We start from the raw sequence: 25,800 nt of genomic DNA, 5'->3' as shown, positions 1-25,800 counted from the left end.
GGGCAAAGTAGCTTTCAGTTATTGGAGTGAGCACCATTATAATTAGGGATAATCATTCGCCCACAACAGTTAGAGTAGTGTGAACTCTCCACAGTAGTCCCACAGTGTCCACAGACGATTCACGTCCAAACACACATGAATTCAAAACTCATGTCAATATCAAGACAAGGCCTACGTCGAGGGCTTTCTCAGTCTTTCTCCTCGGGCTTAAATGTCAAAAACAGACTGAACCCTCTTATCACTCGCAGAAATAGTCTCCTTGGATTCATTGCCATCCTGCCGCACAAGCAAGATTCTAATAAGTGCTGGATTGTTCGCAAACAGAGAGGGAGAGAGAGAGAGGGGGAGAGCAAGCGAGAGCCGGGTAGAAAGATAGAAATCCTGTTGTATCTCCAGGCTGGGGCTATTTGCATGGCAATGAAGGCCGTGAGTGTTCAGCACTGTTCAGATGTGCACCCAGACAATAGTGCCAGTGTTTGTTCTTTCAAGGGAAGTTTGAGAAAGAGAGAAAAAGGGAAGAAAAGAAGAAGAAGAAAGGGGGAGGTCGTCAGTGGAAGGGATTACGCATTGTGAGAACCATGTCCATTTGCTGCTACTATTATTGGGTCTGAAAAGCAGTATCTGCAGTACCAGGGCCCTTAGTTAACCAGACTGTGTGTTTTCTTCCACACCATGATGATCTCTGTTGGTAGCAGCTGTTGAAGAGTGGCTTAAAGAGAGAACAATCACGCATGAAGGTGGGTGTAGCTAATGTTTCTTTCAGAATGTGAAATTAATAAAGATTATAGACATAGATCTACTAGAGAGATGATTCAATTCTAAGTCGGTATGGTTTATTTTATTTAACATGTAGGTATTACATGTAACTGACTATTGATGCTGGATTATGTGAAACTGGGACCAGACCAACTTTTTTGTAAGAAATGCTTTCATCATTGTTCATGTACCGTTATTAAGTATATCATATCAAGTATATCATATGCTCTATAAAGCCTTAAACATTATAAATCTTGAAATAAAAGCATGAATACATTTCTATAAAAATGAATCAAAACAAATATTACAAAAATATTGGATGAAACATTGAATTTGGAATCAATGCTATTAGCCAATAGAAACGCATTGAATAAGATATTCACTACAACAGATTGTTCGGGGGGGACAATCTAAAGCAAGTTTGTTCAGAAGTTTCTGTCCTATATCTAAGAGATATAAGAAAGATTAGATAACTATTATTATTCATGTTTTTATATGTATATATCCCCTTATTTTAGGCACTAAACTATCTCCATAAACTAGACTTCAATATATTATTTGAACTGGTACCGGGACCTTCAGTCTTGTGGGCGTCCTAGAGCGAAACGGAGAACACCATCGTGTTTGTGAGAGTCTCAGCGTTCACTCGCGTGGTCATAATAGAGTTGTCATGATAGTTTGTAGGCCAAACCATTCGGATGCTACAGGCTTTTTCGCGAGAAGACCAAATTTTGGTCTCATGGTCTGACAAACACCACTCTAGCTCTGCCACCTTTCACCACAGATGCGAAAGGGTGATATCGGCAGATGCTGTGGATTGAGACGCAGCCCATGAAAATACAAATATCTCTAGTTTAAACAGACAAAGTTTGATGGGGAGTTTTTACATTATGTTAATTTGATTTCCACAGGGGCATGACCATTGAAGACCAAAGGTTAAACACCCAGATGTCATATCTATGGAATGACCTCACTGTTGCTCAATGCATCTCAAACTGTTAGTCCCTTTTGTCTCTACTGGTTAACACATATCATTACAGTTGCCTGTATAAGACAGATGATCAATCAGTATAATGTATGTTAATGAAGAATTGCAACGTAAACTCTGGTGATATTGTGGTCTTAATTAAGAACTCCTCGGATCATGTTGAACTCTATAGTGTACATTGTCATTCTTCATTAAGATGCGTTATTCTAATTGCTTATGAAACTAACGAGACAAAACAATTTACACATAGAAATATCAGTGTGTGAATGCACAAAGAATGTCTTTAAAAAAAAGATAACAATTAACTTTTTTTCACTCTAAAATTACCACGTTAAGTGATACATTGTAGACACTAATGACTAACATAACAACACGCAAATACAGTAAGACTTCTACTAAGTAGTACATGGTAGCGTGACATTCTGCCATTGTTTTTGTTCAGCTTGGAGTATTCATGTTCCTGATTTATAGGAGAGGTAGATGACATTGCGTTCTGAAGCAGAACAGTAAACAACATGTCCCAACATGGGCTCCCCAATGACCAATTAAAATGCATTTTAGTTTTGGTGAAGTGATCCAACGATGGTTTGGTTCTTCACAGGGAGATCAACCATTCTATCTGTCTGCTGGAAATAAAAGGGGGATCATTCAGCAGTGTTTTGTATTCCGGTGACATTTCAGGCTGGCTATCTATAGGCATACAACTTTTCTGAAATTGACAAGTTACACAATTGTTGTACTGTTACTTTGTTCCACTGATTGTATGCCAGGGATGAAAGTACAGCATGCTCTGCACACGGACAAAACATTTACTCTGTGATGGACATACCCTTACTGGAGTGTTACATTGTTATTACATGTCTTATTACACTGACGTTACTCTGTTATAACGTATTTGTCTACATAGACTACCTTGTGTTACACATACGGGCCTTATGGCACATTGCACACATGTTTAATGCAGCCAGTTCTGAGAAATGGCAGGTAGGTAGTTTGATGTGGAGAATGTAAATATCTCACTGAGATCACATATAGGAAAATAGTGTGACTCGTCTCACTGGATCAAGTGTTTAACATTGCGAGACCCCAGCTCGTTCTCACTCTGTCATGTCATGTCGTAGTGGAGATGTGTACATGTTCCTGCTTACTACAGAAAAAAAGGTCTGCCAGCCGGAATGTTCTACACGCAGTGATCCTATACATCAAAAACACATTCAAATGGTGCAGCGAATGGAAAACAGACCACATTCTGGGGTTGCTCAGATCAACACCCCAGCGCAATTTGCATTTAATGCATTTTTGACAGATTCTAGAATAAGTCATCCACCACCATCCACGCCATTTTTCAGTGTGCCATCCATGCTATGTTTCATTGTACTACTTTATTAAATGTTTAATTATTTTTTTAACCTTTATTTAACTAGGTAAGTCAGTTAAGAACAAATTCTTATTTTCAATGACAGCCAAGGAATAGTGGGTTAACTGCCTGTTCAGGGGCAGAACAACAGATTTGTCAGCTCGGGGAATTGAACTTGCAATACTTCCAGTTACTAGTCCAACACTCTAACCACTAGGCTACCCTGCCGCCCCGGGTTGATGCCATTGAGCCAGATGCCATTTCAGTTTAATTACAGTGGGAAAAAAGCTATTGCAAAAAAAGAATTGCTAATGGACATGCATAGAAATATTAGCATACAATATGGATTGGTAGGAAACCTGGCGTATTCATATCAGTCTGTTGTCATGGCATTAGGTATTTATAAACAAGCGACACAGCACTTATGAGTTAGGACAGACTTCAGTGAAAGACCTGCCTATAAGCACCATATTTTTATGAGCCTTTGTATAAAAGCATGGGCGCTGTTTTTCTGTCTAGTCTATGCACCATCTTTTATTGCATCTTGTTAGCCAGCTATCTCTAGATCTGTTGGGCAGTGTGTCAGCCAGTCACGGTGGTGTAAGACTTATCTGGCACTGATATTTATTGGCGTACCTAGTTGGGAGATGTTAAACCACTGGGAGTTGCCTCAGTAGTGTCGGAGGCTGTTTTCTAGTTTTGGCCATCAGCGCTCAGTTAGCCTGCTTGGCAGCCCTATGAAGGCCCATCATTACTTTACGATTCACTGGCCACTAATTGGAATTTCCTTCCACGAGGCTCGTGCTGATATGAATATGCCCAGTTAAAGACGCACTTACACACAAACATATACACTTTCACTCACATTGTGCGACCAAATTGAATTTCAAAAAGAAATTGGGCATTGGTAATAGATTTTTACCATCACATTGTAATGTATGGAGCTTGACAGCAAATACTTTCACAAGATTAAATATGACCATTAGGCAGTCAGACTACTTCCATGGCTACTACAGCAACCACTACTTATTTCAAAATGCAGACAGAATTATTGTGTTATTTAATATTATTGCACACAGCATTATCTCTGGTGACGTTGACTGGCCTATATTTCTGAATGTACAGAAACATACAAAATGTTAAACTACTAGAAGCATTTTGCTGATGGTGATGATATTTTGATGAAACTACTATTTCATATCTTGAATTCAAGGTCCCAATGCAGACTTAAAAAAAATCTCAATATCAAATCATTCATCATGATCATCATGATTCTTAAAATGGTTAAAAATGAACAAAAATAGCTTCTTTAGCACAGAGCAATTTCTCGAGCTAGAATTTTGCTAGGGCTGTTTGGGAGTGGTCTGAGTGGGCAGGGGAAAACAGAAAACTAGCTGTTATTGGAAGAGGTTTAGAACACATTTTTCTTCTTCTTCTTTATTGGTGTATTAATTAATCAGGCAGGTCACCCATCATAAAAGTCAGTATTCGACGTCTATCCATGTCTAAGGACATGGACACGCGAAAACCAGCCACCAGGGGCAACAGTGAGCTCTTTTACCAATAGTCTGGTTTTGCTATTGTGTTGTTGATGGGGATGGCAGATGCTGGTACGCATCTGGTTACAAAGGTTGCATGTTTGAATCCAATGATAGAAAGTTGTTTTAGATATTTTAGTTTTAAGCCTATACCAAACCTTAACCCTTACCTTAACCATTTGGAGTTAATACCTAACCTTAAGAATTTTGAGTTAATGCCTAAACTTAACCTTGGACCGATACAGAGTAACCAAACATTTAAGACATTTGGAACAACTTCGAAATTTGACGTTTGAGAAAAATGTATGAACGTCTAATTCTGAGACCAGATTATGAGATCTTTTTGTAATGAAATTACTGCCTGTTAATTTCTCCAGGCAGCCCAAAACTCCATCCCAACAAAACAGGCTGAAATGTCATGCAGGATCTTTAGCTCTTACACTAAAAGGGCATTATCATAATTTTCACAATGTCACAGTATTATTCCAACCCCCACGATGCGGATATATATATAACACATGAAAATCACATGTTTGACTGCACTGAGCCTTTAAGCCATTCTCACCACAAAGTAATTTGAAGAGTTTCTCTGAACAGGAGACACAAAAGGAATCGTGGGGCAATGTTTGCATCAGGAAAGAATAGTCAGACAGCAACTATTTGACTCAGTTACACACCTGATCTCTATGAGACAAGATTTATATTGGGAACAGCATGAAGACAATCTGAGGGAAACGGTAGATTAGCAAGACACTAAAATAGAAACAAGCCATTATAATGACAGAGACACCAGCTGTTGGTGAAGTATCACTATTGGTTACCATACCAATGCAAAGGGCTTCATATTGGTTTCTCTGTCAATGGCAGAAGCGACCAGCAGATATATTGCATGGTTGCCATGATGGCACTGTCAAAAAGTTTATTAAAAAAAAAAAATTGATTTATCAGCTCAAACAGAAAACCGCTAAAATGCTCTAGAATTGTCAGTTCAGTTTTTGTGTACAAAACGTTTTACATTTGATTAATATAAGATAAGTAAAACATGGTCTACAGTTCATATCTCTTTGTTTCCATTGTTAAATATTGACCAGGCCTGTAGCCGGGTTTCTACATTCCCTAAACTCCCCTTCCGGAACTACTATTAGACATGTAGTCATCCTGCGATGTCCTAGACTTGACCGAAGCTCCACATTTCAGAGGACATTTGATGCTCTTTCCAGGCACACGTGTCTCTATTGTCCATGTCTGACCAATTATCGATTAGTCAGCTGCAGAGAGCTGTATCATGCTGAAGGAATGATGTTTGGGTCCTACTGCTCGCCCATGGAATACAATACATGGCCTTGTTTCCTCATAAAACAGAGGAGGCTTTTTATCCTCACAAGCGTTTAAGTCAAAATCCCAGCATTAGACCATCCTTCCAAGAAGCAGAAACACACAAACTTTTCTTGGATATCTCTGTGGAAGCTGCGCTTGTCAGTAATAGCTGTTTAAAATGTATTTTCATGCCTCTAAATGCAGTGTTTGACAAGGGGTTGATAGAGGCCAGGGCTGGTATTTAGATTTGTGTCAAAGCCTGGTAAAAATACTCTTTCATCTTGTCAGCTAGATAAACAACAATCAAATATGAAAGATGACTTGCTTCTCTTCTTATTAAAAATTGATCTCGGTGGTGTATTGTTCAGATGAGGATTCCATCTCTCAATGTGGTCAAATTGCTTTGACCAGAATTAATTCACCCATCATCTCCATTTTGATAAATCATTACAAAATCTGATGAATACGTTGGAATATTCATCTTATGAAACAAGTTCAACAAGTCATCCATTCCAACCACCTTTGTCCCTTCCACAACAGAATGACTGTCTACAGCAACAGGCCAACAGCAGGGTGGCCAGCCACCTCTCTGAGGTCCTCGCCACATCACTGTGTCTCTCTGATGCTCAGAGGAACCTTTTTAATGAACCAGTGACGTCTGTACCTCTGTGCGCTAACCACGGGGAGAGGCTCAGAAAAATGGATCAGTGGACTATCGCAATGCGGTGTCCTTGTCTGCTGGACTTAGTTATTATCCTGTCCTTGACATCATGCTGCATGTTGAGTGAGGCGGGAGCTCCACACAGTCTGGAGCCCGACCACCAGCTTGGCCAGGGGTCTCCCACCACAGCTCTACACCAGAGACTCAGACGAGGCTGGATCTGGAAACAGATTTTTGTCCCAGAGGAGGACCCCACTCCAAGCGTGATTGGCCAGGTACCAGTTCTCCCCTGAATGAAAATGTCCTACATTATAGCAGTCAATGGCTTTTGACTCAATTCTCAGTAGATTTGTTTTCTTCTCTCCTTTCCCTCAGCTAAAATCAGACTACGACAGAGGGGATTTCTCTATCAAGTATATACTGTCGGGGGAAGGTGCAGGGGAGATGTTTGAGATTAATGAATATTCAGGAGAGATTCGTACATTGCAGAAGCTGGACCGCGAAGAGAAGGCCTTCTACCTCCTGCAGGCTCATGCCCTTGCTCGGAAGTCCAACGAACCCGTGGAGCCCCAGTCAGAGTTCATCATCAAGGTCCAAGACATCAACGACAACATCCCCCAGTTCCAGAACGAGCCCTATGTCTCCAGCATCCCTGAGATGTGTCCCATGGGTATGTTTGACACATCAATATGCCGAAACTACAGGTCCATATTAGGACAGCCTCAGTCCCAGCAGAAGTTACTGAGACTGTCCTAGTATGGAGAGTGACACAGTCAATTACATTTAAATTACGCATATGGTTGATGAAAAATCTTAGTTGAGGGATCTTGTGAATTTTACCGAGCACATGAAGTTACGATTAAGTCCCTCAAGTCACATGGCAGAGGTGATTTTATGCAGGTTTGAAATGTTACCTGCACCTGTACCTTGAAGAGCATTTGAAATTAAAACAAGTACATTTACCGTATCAATGTATTTTGCTTAGCACCTGGAGTTGTGATTTGTGAGTCCCTCACATGGTCCAGGGGATTTCATACACGTTTGAAATGTACCTTGAAGAGCATTTGAAATAAATTAATTGTTTCATCTCATTTGAAATGATAAAATAATATAAAGGCTGTCGTCAGTCGCCCTTTCAGGAAGTTGAAAGTATTGGTTTGTGTATCATACCTCTGAATCCCTCATATGATTTATTCTTATGTAAATAATGTTATCATTACTAGTGCCATTTCATAGCGCAAGCATAACCATTTCAATTTATATGTAATCTGCCTTTTCAGAGTAATATCTTTCTTGTAATAAATCATAATGCATTGGACTTGGATAGAGAGAGAGAGAAAGACTAGAAGAGAGAGAGAGAGAATAAGAGGAAAAAAGAAAAGGTGGAGACACAGAGGTGGTCATAGTGAATGAGAGATACAGAAAGTAATACCCCGGCTAATAGAGAGAGAGCAAGAGCGAAAGAGAGAGTGGTCGCTAGAAGAAACAGAAATAGACATGCAGACTGAAAGAGAGGGACAGAGAAAGATAGTGACAGAGTGGTGGAGGGAGAGAAACGAGGAGAGAGAACGATAGGGAGCGAGAGACAAAGAGAAAGAGAGATGTCACGGTGGAGGGTGGAGAGGTTGTCACGCACACCTGCCCAGCCTCAGTGCCTAGTGAAAGGCCACGGTGAGCGTTGGGCACCCAGCCTTATCCCATCCCTCCTTTGCCCACCGCCTCCCTCTGCACCCCTGAGCCAGACAGACCCTGTGGGAACGTGGCATAATCACTTTATTTCCCCGTTGGCTGCTGGAGGGTGGCTGGGAGGCTGTAGCCTGAGCCAAACCTGCCTGTGTGATCCTCTCCCACTCCACAGGGACTATCGTGGCCCAGGTGACAGCTACAGATGCTGACGATCCCCTGTTCGGAAACAATGCCAAGCTCATCTACTCCATCCTACAGGGGGAGCCCTACTTCTCTGTGGAGCCCAAGACAGGTATAGTTGAGAGATAGATAAACTACAAGGCAACAAGTATGTGGACACCCCTTTAAATTAGTGGATTGGGCTATTTAAACCACATTGCTGACAGGTGTATAATATTGAGCACACAGCCATGCATTCTCCATAGACAAGCATTGACAGTAGAATGGCCTGTACTGAAGTGACTTTCAACATGACACATTCATAGGATGCCACCTTACCAACAAGTCAGTTCGTCAAATGAATGCCCTGCTAGAGATTCCCTGGTCAAATGTAAGTGCTGTTATTGTGAAGTGGAAACGTCTAGGAGCAAAACAGCTCAGCCACAAAGTGGTAGTCCACACAAGCTTACAGAACATGACCAACCTTGTGCTAAAGTGCATAGCGCGTAAAAATCATCTGTCCTCGGTTGCAACACTCATTACCGAGTTCCAAACTCCCTCTGGAAGCAATGTCAGCAAAATATCTGTTTGTCGGGAGCTTTAAAAAATGGGTTTCCATGACCGATCAGTTGCACACAAGCCTTAAATCACCAATGCCAAGCGTCGGCTGGAGGGGTGTAAAGCGTGCCGCCATTGGACTCTGTAGTGGAAATGCGTTCTCTGGAGTGATGAATCACGCTTCACCATCGGGCAGTCCGACAATGAATCTGGGTTTGACAGATTCCAGGAGAGTGCTACCTGTCCGAATGCAGAGTACCAACTGTAAAGTTTGGTGGATGAGGAATAATTGTCTGGGGCTGTTTCTCATGGTTCGGGCTAGGCCCCTTAGTTCCAGTGAAGGGGAATCTTAATGCTACAGCATACAATGACATTCTAGATGATTCTGTGCTTCCAACTTTGTGGCAAAAGTTTGGGGTAGGCCATTTACTGTTTAAGCATGACAATGCCCCGTGCACAAAGCGAGGTCCATACAGAAATGTTTGTCGAGATTGGTGTGGAAGAACTTGACTGGTCTGCATAGAGCCTGGACCTCAACCCCTTCGAACACATTTGGGATGAATTGGATCGCCAACTGCGAGCCAGGCCTAATCGCCCAACATCAGTGCCTGAACTCTTCAATGCTCTTTTGGCTGAATGGAAGCAAGTCCCCGCAGCAATTTTCCAACATCTAGTGGAAAGCCTTCCCAGAAAAGTGGAGGCTGTTATAGCAGCAAAGGGGGGGGCAGCAACTCCATATTAATGCCCATGATTTTAGAATGAGATGTTGCATGTGTCCACATACATTTAGCCATGTATTTTTTATATGTTTTATCTAACCTTTATTTAGCTAGACTACTAAAGTAGTGTATACTATAGAGACATTCACATGGGTCCACGAATACAAAATATGTCATGTTCAACATCTTTAAGGAGCAAGTACTTGATTTACATAAGAAAGATGTATGTGTATTCACCCCTCTCTCTCTGGGTGGTATCTCTCTCTTCACCCGCCCCCTCTCTGTCTCCACCTTCCTACCTCTCTCTCTCTCTCTCTGCTCTCCCCCCCCCACCCTCAGGCATCATCATGACCTCGATGGCCAACATGGACAGGGAGGCTAGGGACCAGTATCTGGTGGTGGTGCAGGTGAAGGATATGCTGGGACTGAGCGGTGGTTACTCTGCTTCCACCACTGTCACCATCAGCCTGACGGACGTCAATGACAACGGACCCACCTTCCAGCACAGTGAGTCACATCAGTCACTTCCACAGAGTCAATGTGCCACTTCCAATCCTCTCGCACATGCTGATTCACATCACAAAAGAGGAAAGGAGTATGAGTATTTTCAGCCTCTTTAGTTTGCATGACACAGTTGTATTCTGCTCTTACTTCTTGTTGTAGACTGCAGTTTAAACACACAAGCAGATGTATATTCTGAGCGAACATGTGTGCCCGCGAGTGCGCGCGTGTGTGTGTGTGTGTGTGTGTGTGTGTGTGTGTGTGTGTGTGTGTGTGTGTGTGTGTGTGTGTGTGTGGCGCGGCTGCGCTCGTGTGTGTGTCTGTTTGTGAGCCCGCTGGATGAATTTAATCATTCACACATGAAAGGACATTTGTCATGACCTTTGGAAACAAACCTGGCTTCCTCTGAGATAAACCTCTCTAAATGAATGCCAAGGGAAGAAATCAATTTCTCTCAAATGGGAAAACAGGGACAGCACTTTTAACAAAGTACGACGTTCTTTTTTTTCTAAATCTACTTATGCTATTTGAGATGTAGTATGCTTCAAATAGTTTCTTACAAGTTTATGACTTATAAACTCAGCAAAAAAAGAAACGTCCTCTCACTGTCAACTGTGTTTATTTTCAGCAAACTTAACCTCTCTGGGGTAGGGGGCAGTCATTTTGACATCTGGATAAAAAGCGTGCTCAAAGTAAACGGCCCGTTACTGGGGCCCAGAAGCTAGGATATGCTAATAGATTTGGATAGAAAACACTCTAATGTTTCTAAAACTGTTAAAATAATGTCTGTTAGTTTTTTTTAGGTAGCTCCCTTTTTGGCTGTAGTGTTTCCAAGCGCGAGGAAGAAAGCGCATTCTTTGGTATTTTTCTCCGGTAAAGACAATAACGATTCTCTGTCTGAAATATTAGCATTTATTTGCGAATTACGATACCTAAGGTTTGATTATAAATGTTGTTTGACTTGTTTGGAAAAGGTTATTATTAACGTTTGGGATTCATTTTGTATGCATTTTGATGGAGGGAAAATGGGTGGATTATTGACTGAAGCGCGCCAGCTAAACTGAGATTTTATCGAACAAAAGGACCATTTGTGATGTAACTGGGACCTTTTGGAGTGCCAACAGAAGAAGATCATCAAAGGCATTTTTTTATATAGCTATTTCTGACTTTTGTGTCGCACCTACCTGGTTGAAAGATGATTTTCATGTGTTTGTATGCAGGGCGCTGTCCTCAGATAATCACATGGTTTGCTTTCGGCGTAAAGCCTTTTTGAAATCTGACACGGCGGCTGGATAAACAAGAAGTTCAACTTTATTTTGATGTACAACACATATATTTTCAAGAATGTTAAATATTTGAATTTAGTATTTTTGAATTTCGCGCTCTGCAATTTCACTGGATGTTGGACGCTAGCGTCCCACTTACCCTAGATTAACATGTGTAAATATTTGTATGAACATAACAAGACTCAACAACTGAGACATAAACTGAACAAGTTCCACAGACATGTGACTAACAGACATGGAATAATGTGTTCCTGAACAAAGGGTGGGTCAAAATCAAAGTAATAGTCAGTGTCTGATTTGGCCATCAGCTGCATTAAGTACTGCGGTGCATCTCCTCCTCATGGACTGCACCAGATTTGCCCGTTCTTTCTGTGAGATGTTACCCCACTCCTCCATCAAGGCACCTGCGAGTTCCTGGACATTTCTGGGGGGAATGGCCCTAGCCCTCACCCTCTGATCCAACAGGTCCCAGACGTGCTCAATGGGATTGAGATCCGGGCTCCTCGCTGGCCATGGCAGAACACTGACATTCCTGTCTTGCAGGAAATCCCGCACAGAACGAGCAGTATGGCTGGTGGCATTGTCAAGCTGGAGGGTCATGTCAGGATGAGCCTGCAGAAATGGTCCCACATGAGGGAGGAGGATCTCTTCCCTGTAACATACAGCATTAAGATTGCCTGCAATGACAACAAGTTCAGTCCGATGATGCTGTGACACACCGCCCCAGACCATGACAGACCCTCCACCTTCAAATTGACCCCGCTTCAGAGTACAGGCCTCGCTGTAACGCTCATTCCTTTGACGAAAACGCGAATCCGACCATCTCCCCTGGTGAGACAAAACCACGACTCGTCAGAGAAGAGCATTTTTGCCAGTCCTGCCTGGTCCAGCGACGGTGGGTTTGTGCCCATAGGCGACTTTGGTGCCGGTGATGTCTGGTGAGGACCTACCTTACAACAGGCCTACAATCGTTTAGTCCAGACTCTCTCAGCCTATTGTGGACAGCCTGAGCAGTAATGAAGGTATTGTGCGTTCCTGATGTAACTCAGGCAGTTGTTTTTGCCATCCTGGTGTTGGTGTTTTTCAGAGTCAGTAGAAAGGCCTCTTTCGTGTCCTAAGTTTTCCTAACTGTGACCTTAATTGCCTACCATCTGTAAGCTGTTAGTGTCTTAACGACCTTCCATAGGTGCATGTTCATTAATTGCTTATGGTTCATTGAACAAGCATGGGAAACAGTGTTTACATCTGTTTCAATGAAGATCTGTGAAGCTATTTGGATTTTTACGAATTATCTTTGAAAGCCAGGATCCTGAAAAAGGGCAGTTTCTATTTTTGCTGAGTTTATATCTCACAGATTGACCAAGGTGGTTTGGAACCTTTGAAAGTCATTATCAGAGAGTAGTCGTTTGTTGTTTTTGTTTTGGGTAGTCTGTTGAGCGTCCACAACTTGGGACATTCATCCAAATAGACTCACTTAAAGGCACAATCACATTTTCTCATCATCTTATTAGAGTTGGGTCAGGATTATGTAGACCCATCACCTGTTATGACATATCTATGTCTCCCCACAATCGGTTCCTACAGACCGCTAATGATTTCTGTTTATAATTTTCCACGCTACTACAGACACCCTTCACTGGCTATTCACAACTTAATCACCACACTTCTTCAGCCGCACAGGAAACGCCTACGAACGTTGTATACAATATGCAAAAGGACAGTCCTTATTACTTTCTTGCAGGCATTTGAAAATGTGAAAAGTTATATGTTTTCACAAATGTTCCTTATCCAACATACTGTATCTGTCTGTAGCAGCAGAATCAATTGAACAGATGTATCCATTCATCGACTTCCTTGGACTCTCCTTGGGCTCTTGTTTCCCCAGACCTGTACACCTTTGCTGTTCTGGAGTCTGCGGCGGTGGGCACAACCGTGGGCAGGATCATGGCAGACGATGGTGATGTGGGCATCAACGCCAGGATGAACTACAGTCTAGAGGACCTGGAGGAGAGCGCCACCTTCAAGATCCAAACGGATCCAGTCACACAGGAAGGAGTGGTCCTCCTGGCCAAGGTGAAGATAGTTAAAACACTGTACTTTACTGTACTTTAGCCACCAATGCAAAGTGTTACATCCTTGTGATGCTGGCCTAATATGGACACCGTACTGACATCTTTTGACTTCTTTATGCTATTTGTTTTTCATATTGTCTTTGGTTATAGAAACATATTTTTAGGTTAGTTATGTCTTTGAATGGCCTTTTCCTCTATTGTGCAAGTCATTTACAGTAGACTTTGTGTTCTTCTCGATACGCTGTTTATTCCATTCAAGACACAGGGGAATTGAATGGGGCTGAAATTGGCTTGTTATTAAAATCATTGGCTCATCATTGACTGTCAATCGAAATACTGCATCAGTTAAGTGCAAGACCACAGCTGGTGGCTCAATGACTTTGAATGATGCATTTTCCTCATCCAATCTGATAGAATTGGGGGAAATGGGACTTCAAAGGAGACAGCAGGGTGCTGGTTTTCAGGGTTTGTGAAATGGTTATGTCTTCATAATATTTTGGCCAATTAATCTAGAGTGGCATACTGTATCACACTGCTGGAAAACCGATCAACAAAAGAGGTATTTTTAGTTGTTCCATACCAAAAAGTGCCTTCCAGTAAGAGCTTAGCTACAAAGAGCTGTTATTGATTTGTTGTACTTTTTTAGCCTCTGGACTATGAGAGCAAGCGACGGTTCGTAATGTCTGCGAAGGCTGTCAACGATCACATAGACACCCGCTTTCTGAGCTACAACGAGTTTCAGGACAGGACGACCCTGAAGATCGTCGTCGAGGACGTGGATGAGCCCCCTATCTTCATGGCGCCCGATTATGAGTGGAAGGTTCTGGAAAATATGGTGGCGGGGACCGTGGTTGGTACCGTTAGCGCCAGAGACACTGATGCAATCAACAACCCAATCAGGTAAAGTGACACTCCATGACTGTCAATTAGGAGATAACCTGGACAGATGTCCCGCCTCCTAACCCCAGCCATAGGTTGCACTTAACACTGCTAAGTTAGCAGTCTAAGCTGTTCACATGTAGACGGATGCCTCCTTGGAGTAAAACAATTATTATAATTCTAGTAGTATCACTGGCTAGGTTTCAATCCAATTTGCAACATATTTTCATGCAAATATAATCAAATCAGCATAAAAAAGTAGCACATTTGCATTTTACGCTCTATCAAGGACTGTCAGACAAACTATTGCAATTAATGGCAGACAACTGTTCACAGATAAACTTGACAGGTTAAGTTATATGATTTGATCACAGGAGGTTGGTGGCACCTTAATTGGGGAGGACAAGGTCGTGGTAATGGCTGGAGCGGAATTAGTGGAATGGTATCAAATACATGGTTTCCATGTGTTGGTTGCCATTCCATTTGCTCTGTTCCAGCCATTATTATGAGCAGTCCTCCCCTCAGCAGCATCCACTGGATGAGATGGATAAAAGCAAGATCTTTCTTATTTGTTAATTGGTAGCTAAGCACCAATCATCATACAAATGAATAAGACCCTCAATATTTATAGCAAAGGAACATCACCAACCTGTGAAGTTCATTATAACTTATTTCATCTGTAGCCTAATAAACAGTACATGCTTTTTTAAGTCGTGGTCTGAGGACCACATAGCATAGCATCGCATGACTGCAAATGAACCTTGATATGACGGTTATTATATCAACAATTGCGCAAGAAATCGTTTCCTCCGCAATTTGTCGCATAATTCACTTTACAGACACCAAAATATCACAACATGACAAACTAACAAATTGTCGACATTTCTGAAATTATACTGACACCTTCCTTTGTTTCCTTTACAACTGTGATCATTTTTTTTTATACGGTACGATTGTGGATGGAAATGTGCTTACTGACTGCATTTTATTTATTTTTACCCTTGATTTTAGTGGATAGCCCGTACATGGTCATATTTACCTCATATTACTTTAGCAGGAAATGAGGCCTGTTGAATAAATCATGGCTATTCTTCATACCTCACAGGCTTTTCTATCTATTGCTGTGGTATTATCACAAAGTGACTCGCAGAGGACGCTAGAAATGTAATAAAGCGCCGTATGAGGTGGCATATGGAATTCAGATTTAGAGTCATTTGCAAGTGGGGCACGTTGCTGCGGAGACAGTGCTGTTGCCTGTAGCCCAGCAGTGTTAAAGAGTGGCAGGTGCTGCATATCACTCACAGTATGCTGTAGCTTCTATTGGAGGCCTTCACAGGAAGGCAAGTTGGAGAAAAAAACACTATCTGATTTTACTCAGATGTTTTGGAATGGTATTTTATTCAGATATAGAGCATTCTGAGAAACATTCACCTGACAATGTCATTCTCGACAATTCTTCATACTGTTTTGTTGTATTGCTGTTCTGTCATACCGGGCTTTGTTCGAGCCCGTTGAATTTGTGTAGGTGGAAACAGAAAAATGAACAGTTTCCTCAAAGGATCTCTCAGTGGAATCGCTGTGCTTTGTCTGCTCAGCTATGAGAAACCAGCTCTTTGCATTGCTTGCTAACTGTGTGTCCTGGTGATTTCTCTTGCAGATATTCCATTGACAAAAGCAGTGATATCACAAAAGCTTTCAAAATAGACCCAAACAATGGGACTGTAACTGTTGCGAAACCTTTGGACCGTGAGGAAGCAGCCTGGCACAATCTAACCATAAATGCCAAGGAAACAAGTAAGGAGAATTTCTCTCGTTCACACAAAATACAATAAGGTGTTGATAATACAGAGAAAAACACATCAATCCACTATGATGGCAAACATGCACTATGACTGGCAATAGCTTACTGGTACACTGAACCATCTTCAACTAACCTCAAAGGATGTACAATATTCAACTCTCCTGAAATGCTCTCAACTGTTGTTATAGCTTTCATTTTGTCCAATATCCCTTCTGCTTTGGGATTGAGTGATGATTTGAGCCACCGTTGTAATTCAAGGAGATGTGACTATTACAGTAAAATTTATCACGTTAAACTGCCTTTGTGACAGAGCTTTTCCAAAGCATTTATGATACATGTGTCCAACGGACTCCAACAAATGTCTATCTTGACAACTGCAGAGCAGAACCATCTATCCTCATCTGTGGTGGTGTTCATCAAAGTGCTGGACATAAACGACAATGCGCCAATGCTTGCCAGAGAGTACCAGCCATATATCTGTGAGGGCACACAGTCAGGAGAGGTAGGATGGACCCCTCACTATTTTAACTGAGAATAATGCAACATTTGCCTTCTGTACAGGTTATAGGCTGTATCCCGGAGAGGACAATGCTTAATCACAATTACTGGCTATCTCAGTTAGTTTGTCAGTTACCTTGTATTGACTGTCGTAGGTAAATGTTGGGATATTCCCTAGGTAGGACTATGAATCCTATTTTGTATTTTCCGATGCTCATTGAGTGTCACTGTCAGTCAGAACCATGGTCTGACAGCTATGTCTGTGTGTCTTGTAAGCTCATCCAGCTGATCAACGCTGTGGATCTGGACGACCCTGTGGAGGGACACCACTTCTACTTCTCCATGGTCCCTGAGAAGAACATCAACCCTAATTTCACAATCAGGGACAACCAAGGTCAAGTACAGATAGATCCTATAACTGTTATTCAAACTATTTATGAACACAATCCGACATCACTTAAGCATCTGTGTAGCTATGCACCGAAAGAAAAGATAGACAAGCTTATATTTTTACGGTGTCCATATTAGGACATCATCACATGTCTAAAGCAACTTTCATAGACCTGTGATGCTGTCCTAAAATGGACACCATACATATCTATCGGACCCTTAATTTTTTTTTTTTTTTGCCTAAAATGACATACCCAAATCTAACTGCCTGTAGCTCAGGACCAGGAGCAAGGATATGCATTTTCTTGGTGCCATTTGAAATAAAACACTTTGAAGTTTGTGTAAATGTTAAATTAATGTAGGAGAATATAACACATTAGACCTGGTAAAAGATAATACAAAGAAAAAAACATGAGTTCTTTTGTATTTTTTTGGTACCATTATCTTTGAAATGCAAGAGAAAGGCCATAATGTATTATTCCAGCCCAGGCGTTATTTTGATTTTTTAGATTTCTGCCAATATCAGATATGTCTATGTCCTGGGAAATTATCTTGTTACTTACAACCTTATGCTAATCACATTAGCCTACGTCAGCACAACAATCCCGTGGGGGACCCACCGATCCTGTAGAGGTTTTAAGCTTTAAAATCAGGTTCGCTCCTCAAATAAAACCGTCCCATCCATCACAGACAACAGTGCTAGCATCCTGGCACGGCGGAGCTCATTCACCCGTAGGGACCGTGCCCAGTACCTGCTGCCCATGGTGGTGGCGGACAATGGCTCCCCAGCCCTCTCCAGTACCAGTACCCTGACCATCAGCGTGTGCAGCTGTCAGCCCGCCGGACACTGCCCCACAGGCGGGGTGGAGGCCCTGGCCATCTCTATTGGGGTCAGCCTACAGACCCTGCTTGGCTTCCTGGTCTGCCTGGCAACACTCACAGGTCAGTGACACTGTACTCTTGGAATGGGCATATCTGGTATTTTCTCTTTTATGCGTTATTGCATTAAAATGCTTTGGATCCGATATGATGGGTTCTTTTTGAATGTGTTTATATGGAAACATATCCTGATTCAAATAAACTGTTTCACATCTACAAGTTACACGTGACTCTTTTTCAACAGACTGGTTGTGTTAGTGTGAGCTAGTGCAATTCCACTTCAAATCGACTGGGCAAGTATGTAGTGTGTGGCTATATAGTTGGATATCTCTGAAACTTATCCCACTCTCATTAATTAACAGTCATAATTTACTCAAACTCACTAGTGTGCCCTTAACACAAATGTAAAACTTCTAAATGCTTAGCAAAGCAACAATAATGGTGTCCCTTTTCAGCTAGTAATGTGCTTATTTGTGGCAATGCATCCATACCAATGCTTCATGGGACATTGATGGGTTTGCAATAGTGTAGAGCTTTATAATGACCTCTGTTGCTTTGGGTAATCCTTATGCCCATCACATTAAATATTAATAGCTATGCTTACTGGGCTAACATCCCCTCACATGAGTGCAATACCCCATGAAAACAATACAAAAAGCACTCCAATACTAGCCTCAATAAGCACTCCGCTACGAGCTCTCCAGTACTTGCTTGCGAGACATCCGGATGGTTGTACGAGGTTACTCCACTACCGCTATCGCTAGTTCCCTTAGGCTTAAAAGCACACTAAAGAATGTATTTCTTTGGATACGGTATGAGGCTAAATATGAATGATGACTTCAGATCAAATATTATTTTACAGTATTGGCAGAAATGATGGCACAGATGTAGGATCTTAATATGAACCAGTTTGCTACAGCAGGAAATAATCCTGCAGCAACAGGATATTTTAATTATTATGTGGATTATAACAAAAGGTAGACTCAGCGAAATGAAGATGCCACGAGCAGCACCACAGTTATTGAGATGAGCGACATGCAATACTTCGCTCTCACACAGAGTTCGCTTTATGCTGTTTAAAGCATGGCAGCCAGGCCACTAAAACAGCAGAGAAGTTGAGCATCGCACTTCAATGCTCGTAGTTGTTGCGGAAATTAACCCACTATGCTGTCAACCCTCTGCGTCTACGTCATATTACTACCTTTAATGGAGATTGTTGCAGGGGTTGATGCATTTTTCATTAGGGAAATCGAGTCTGACATTTTCAAGTGGAAACTGCAAACTTTAGAAGCCTTTTTAAAACTAAAATACTCTACAACTTTGCCTTTCCTGGAAGATCTCAGCAACAAAATAATTAAGATCCTACATCTGTATCTAATTTTCCCAATTGTTTCCTCTCAATGTTTCCCCTTAAAGAATTTCACAATAAGCCCAAATAATAGAAAAAAATCAATGCCCGCCCTATTACTTGTCATTAAAGAGTGTACATACTTAATCCAGACCTGTTTGGATTTTGCCAGCATGTGTGTTTAAAGCACACAATCATCTCCTGTTGGTTTGTGTCTCCAGTGCTGTGCATTGTAATGCTGATGCTGAGGAGACACCGGAGGAAACAGCTGGAGGGGCTGGGGAGAGCGGAGAAGGAGCTGGAGCTGCCTAAGGGGGTCTCAGAGAAGGTGCTGCACTACGGAGAAATAGGAGGCGGAGGAGGGGGTGACCTGGGGGGATTCTGTCAGCCTGCTGTCCCCCTTCGTCCCCACCCCCGCAGGAGGGACAGGAGGCTCCGCAGAGAGGAGGTGGCAGCCAGTATCAGAATGTCGATGTCTCTCCGCCATTCCCTCCTCATTGGCCCCGAGGACGATGTCTTTAAACAGTTCATCATGGACCGGCTAAATGAAGCAGATCAGGACCCCTACATGCCGCCATTTGACTGCCTGAAGACCTACGCCTTCGAGGGCACAGGGTCGCCCACGGGGTCCATTAGCTCCCTAGAGTCATGGGACTTTGTGGATGCTGACCAATGTCCCCGGGACCCCGGATCACGCCTTGTCAGACTGACTCTCTGGCATGGGGGAGCGGAGGAGGAGACAACCTTCTGAACAGCTAACATTTGTTTTCCATTTTTTTATTTAATTAATTTAACGTAATAACATATATAATAGTACAGCACATCCCTGAACTCAATTTTGACATCCTGATGAAAGAGAAAAATAAGTTCCTGTTTTCTTCCCCTGTATGGTTGAAAACAGTGGAGCTAGCTGTAATAATTATTATCAGTGTTATGACAGTTATATGTTTTTGTTGAACAGGCAGTTTCTTGATATATTTTTTAACAGTATTTAAAGCAACATAACTTTCTATACGTGACCTCATTCTGCATTAGTTCTAAAGATGGGTAACACATTCTAGTATTTGAACCTTCATGACAGTGTCATAAGCGCATCATAAGTTTCTTGACACATGCCAGAACCTTCTTGGCAGATGAATTAGATAGGACCTGTAGCTACACAGCAAATTCTCCAGTGTGAGATAAACCAAATGAACACTGAGAGTGTTACATCAACACTTAAAGTGGTCAGTCTGTGGAACAGTGTTAAAATAACACACTGCTTAGTGTAAATCCTTATTCCAATATTTCCCAGGGTGCCTTGTCTTTCGAGTAAATTGTATAGTTACCACCCATGACTGTATTTGTTAGTGACAGAGACATGGTTGTTGTATTCATCCATTATTGGTCCTATAGGCATCACCAAGTGACATCCTATGCAAATATGTTATACAAAGTTATCTTTAACACAATAGCATACATATATCATAAGGCCTTATTTTGAGAGTTTCACCCTAATACAAGTGCCTGAAAGTCCTACACATCGCTTTAAACCAAAACCACGCCCATCATTATCATATTGTTTGTTTCAATATCTGTTTGTGGACGTACATTGATTGATTGATTCATTAATTTATCTTATGCTACTCAAATATGAAACCAAAAACATTTTCTAAACTAATCCAATATGTTACTTGGGCTTATTGCACCCCTAGGGAGTCTCATGTCTTAGTTTTTCCAAAACCAGTCATTCTTAATGCATTTTGAGGGTGACAAGAAAATGTGACAGTTGGATATCCCCACACTGGCTGGATTCCAATAGGAATTACACACACTTTGCAAGCCAACATAATGTGACTTGCATACCTAATGTGGCCTGTAAACCATGAGTTCCAGGCCATCGCATTACACACTCATAAAAGGTTGTCACTGTAGTTCAAGAGTGTCAAACTCATTCCATGGAGAGCCTAGTGTCTGCAGGTTTTTCTTTTTTCCTCTCAATAAAGCCCTACACAACCAAGTGTGGGGAGTTCCTTACTAATTAGTGACCTTAATTCATCAAGTACAAGGGAGGAGCGAAAACCCACAGACACCGAGTTTGTACCCTGTAAGGCAGAACTCGGTATCGGTACCCCCTGTATATAGCCTTGTTATTGTTAGTTTATTGTGTTCCTTTTAAAAAAACTTTTTTTTACTTGAGTTTATTTAGTAAATATTTGATCAACTCTATTTCTTGAACTGTTTAAAAAAATAGAATAAAATACATTTACCCCTTTTTCTTCCCATTTCGTGGTATCCAATTGGTAGTTACAGTCTTGTCTCATCTCCAAGTCCCATACGGACACAAGAGAGACAAAGGTCAAGAGCCGTGCGTCCTCCAAAACACGACCCAACCAAGCCACACTGCTTTTTGATATAATGCCCACTTAACCTGGAAGCCAGCTACACCAATGTGTCTGAGGAAACACTGTACACATAGCGACTGTTTCAGCGTGCATGCGCCCGGCCCGCCACAGGAGTCACAAGAGCAAAATAGGACAAGGACATCCTTGCCAGCCAAACCCTCCCCTAACCTGGACAACGCTGGGCCAATTGTGCCCTGCCCCATGTGTCTCCAGGTTGCGGCCTGGCTGCAACAGAGACTGGACTCAAACCAGGATCTCTAGTGGCACAGCTAGCACTGCGATGCAGTGCTTTAGACCACTGCACCACTCAGGAGGCCGCAGTGTTGGCATGTGACAAATAACATTTGATTTGATTTTCCCAAACTCAGTCCTCGGGACCCCAAGGGGTGCATGTTTTTGTTTTTGCCTTAGCACAGCTGATTCAAATAATCAACTAACTATCAAGTGATCATTTGAATCGGCTGTGTAGGTCCCAAGGACAGAGTTTGGGAAGCGCTGCTGTAAGGTCATCCTTTGTACCTTTAGTTATAAGTGTATAATTGCACTCCAGCTCCAGTGGCAGTCGGTGCAGTTTAAGATGAGGACCATTATATTTTTTATGATCATGGCCTTATTTCTTTTGCAGCAAATTGGATGACTGTCATTCATATTCCTTTCACCCAGCTCAATGTAACATTGATAGTTTTAGGCAAGGGTTTCCCAAACTCGGTGCTGAGGCCCCCGACCCAAGTACTACACAGCTGATTAAAATAACCAGCTCATCATCAAGCTTTGATTATTTGAATCATCTGTGTAGTGCTAGGGCATAAACCAAAATGTGCACCCAGGGGAGGCACCAGGACTGAGTTAGGGAAACACTGGTTTAGGCCACTACATGATATTTGACATTTCCTTCTACCCACGAGGTTGCTACATCCTAGCCTATGAATTAAAGTTTACTAGGTAGATGCACAGGTCGAGAGATATTTGAGTAATCAAGGTGACAGACATCGATGCGTTCAATACTGTGTTGCACACTCTTGCCTGCATCTAGCTGATCTCGGGTGTAATCGTTAGTCATCAGTTGCAAACAATAGTGTCTATTGGACAAATTCTGGTATGTTTATCCCTGTTTCTTTTCGTTGGCTTCCGTTTTATGAACATTTTCCAACAGAATCGGCGGAATGAATACACCCCTGATCACACTCGAGCGTAGTTCCCTTTCATAGCAGTCGCATACAAACAGCATGATCCCTTTGATCGTTGTATAATTCCACGTCGTATCTATGCACTCTCCTATTCTCACCTTTTCCCTTAGCTTGTGGACTTCAGTGCACAACACATCAGCAGTCTGTGACCAAGTGAAAAAACCTCACCTAGCCAAACCTTCATATCATAAATGCTAACCTCTATACACAGCCTACATTGTTGTCACAATATTAACATCAACATACTAATCAAACTAGAACTAACGTGTTAGTAAACCCGCTACAATCATGCAGTACAGTGTACAGTCAACAGCAAGCAGTATCACAGTTACACCAGTAGGCCCCTGTGGCAATAAATAAATAAAACCAAAAGCTTACATTGACTTGGAAAAGTTCCAGTGTTGGATAGCCAGCTAGCTAACATAGAGCTCCTCTCTGTTTGAACCGGGTGTTTGAGTAGTCTAAACTAGCTAGCTGCATTCGCTAGCTAAGTAATTGAAAGTGAAAAAATACCAAAAAGGTATAGCTAGCTCTCTCCTTCACTCTCTTTCTTTTCCTTCATTAAAACATTTTTTTTGTCAAAACTGTTCAACTATTGTCTTTCTCTTGGAGTCAACTACTCACCATATTATTCACTGCAGTGCTAGCTAGATGTAGCTTATGCTTTCTGTACTAGATTCATTATTTGATCCTTTGATTTGGTGCTATGATAGGTTGGAGGACATCCTCTGGAAGTTGTCATTAAGTCTATTGAACGGGTTGAGAACTACGAGCCTCCTCGGTTTTGTATTGAAGTCATTGTACCCAGAGGAGGATGTAAACTAGCTGTCCTCTGGCTACCATGGTGCTACCCTACAGAGTGCTGTTGAGGCTACTGTAGACCTTCATTGCAAAGCAGTGTGTTTAATCAATTATTTGGTGACGTGAATATATTTAGTATAGTTTTATCTGATCACTTTTTTAATGTTTCACTATTTACATTTTATGAAATTCAATGAGGAGGATGGTTCTTCCTCATCTGAGGAGCCTCCACAACCCAGTTCATACTTCAGGCAACATCAGGCCTTGAAGTAGGGTTGCAAAATTCCAAGGCCCTGAAAACTTGTTGAAGGACTTCAAATTTCCAGCTTCCGTTTTCAGGAAAGGACGTCTGGAAAAAATGGAAATTTATGGAAAGTTGCTAGAATTTTCCAACCCTAACTTCAAGTCACATTATGCTGGCTTGCAAAGTGATGTGTAAGTCCTATTGAAATCCAGAGTTAAGCGATCCAACAGTTGGACTTTTTAGCCATTTGCAACCTGCATTCAAAATGACGAACAGTGTTACAAACGTTTTGAGGAGACTATCTAACGCTTTTAAACTGAAACAAACAGTTCAGTAACGGGTGGAAAAAATCTGACTGATTGGATCAGTTTAGAAAAATGTAGGTTATTTATTTTGTGTAGCATACGATTGATAAATCAATGCAAAATAAACACTTCCCCAAAAATCTAACTGCTGGAGAATATGATAATTATGGGAGTGGTTTTGGATCAAAGTGACACACGCGTATGAGTTTCCGGCCGCTGTATTAGGGACGGAATACACCCTCAAAATAAGGCCTTATTAAATACATATTTTTTCCATGATGACATATTCACGTAGGATCTCACTTGGTGATGTCGATAGGTGTGCAGATGGATGAATGCAATAACCATGTCTATGTCGGTAACAAGTACAGTCATGGGTGGTAACTCTAGGATTTACATGAAAGGTACTCGAGGAAATATTTGGCTTTACACTACGCAGTGTTTTAATTTAACACTGTTGTGGTGTCCCTATGGGTCCACAGACTCGACACGCTCAATGTTCATTTTGTTTTCTGCTAATGCTTGAGAATTTTCTGTGTACGTTATAATATACAGGTAAACACTACCTTTCATTACCTTTGCATTGTTCTATGAAATACAAGCTGTGCACTTGTGTTCTGTATTATGAATTTATAACTATAAAACAGCCTTAAACAAATACGGTAGTTTTACTTTGCAAACTTCAATACAGTCTTTAAACGTTTGTATAAATATATTTTCAGAAATATGAGTATTCACTTCTATTCAGAGGCCTCACCCCTACATTCCTCCCTTGAGAAGGGTGAGATCAAGCTAGTCCCCATCAGAAATGTGAGACATGCACACACGACATATGTAATAGTTCTCTGTGCTTTTTGGTGAGTCATCCAGCGCCTCATCACTGCCCTGTCATCAACTCAGAGGACAGACAGACAGCACTCTTCACTACACCCTTTAGACAACATGTATACACCGTAAGTGGTAAAGTAAAATGGGGGGAAAAGCAATGAAAAGATGGACACAATGTCTCAAGGAGAAAGTAAAACATCTGCGAGTGCCCTATTGAAGCCCGAGGTTCTGATATCTGCTTGAGGGATTCAATTCAAATTCAGGTGAAATACGGAAACTGTCACTTTCTTTAGTTCAGCGTAAAACATTGCTGCTAGGAGCTGTTGTGTGGGTGAATGCTGCAGTAACGGTTAGTTCAAGGCAATATCCAGGTGATAAGGTCTCTCTCTACCACCACCTCCTCATCAACTAATTGGACGTTTTTCTGTCTAAGAAGGTCAATGTGGAACTCACAGGATCTGTTTCGCTCCAGATGATGCAATGGAATTTTGAAATCAAACCTTTGTTGTGGCAAGAGGGCAGGATAGAGAAGGCCCTCTTAAAAGTTGTGTTTGTTTATATTCATCTCAAAAAATCGAATCAAATCAAATTTGATTGGTTACATACACATGGTTAGCAGATGTTATTGCGAATCTAGCGAAATGCTTGTGCTTCTACA

The 25,800-nt window shown here is 41.7% G+C and overlaps 1 protein-coding gene across 4 annotated transcripts; it reads left to right on the top strand.

The window, feature by feature from the left end:
- Positions 1-519: 519 nt before the first annotated feature.
- LOC118372767 (cadherin-8) lies at positions 520-24,972 on the top strand. Of its 4 annotated transcripts, XM_035758791.2 has the most exons (14): positions 520-737; positions 1,668-1,753; positions 6,497-6,892; positions 6,993-7,287; positions 8,476-8,595; positions 10,079-10,246; positions 13,412-13,599; positions 14,245-14,498; positions 16,135-16,271; positions 16,659-16,780; positions 17,053-17,170; positions 17,857-18,108; positions 18,290-18,342; positions 19,615-19,754. In XM_035758791.2, exons 2-13 carry the CDS (start codon positions 1,721-1,723, stop codon positions 18,301-18,303), a joined length of 2,097 nt encoding a protein of 698 aa, XP_035614684.1. In that variant the 5' UTR covers positions 520-737; positions 1,668-1,720; the 3' UTR covers positions 18,304-18,342; positions 19,615-19,754. The 4 variants fall into 4 exon arrangements, with proteins under 4 accessions (XP_035614684.1, XP_035614676.1, XP_035614662.1 ...); XM_035758783.2 differs by lacking the exon at positions 18,290-18,342 and having other exon boundaries at positions 7,107-7,287; positions 19,615-24,972; XM_035758769.2 differs by lacking the exon at positions 18,290-18,342 and having other exon boundaries at positions 521-737; positions 19,615-24,972.
- Positions 24,973-25,800: the final 828 nt, after the last annotated feature.

Source organism: Oncorhynchus keta, chromosome 4 (genome assembly GCF_023373465.1).
Source record: "Oncorhynchus keta strain PuntledgeMale-10-30-2019 chromosome 4, Oket_V2, whole genome shotgun sequence".
NCBI lineage: Eukaryota > Metazoa > Chordata > Actinopteri > Salmoniformes > Salmonidae > Oncorhynchus > Oncorhynchus keta.
This window is presented reverse-complemented; position numbering and strand designations above follow the sequence as displayed.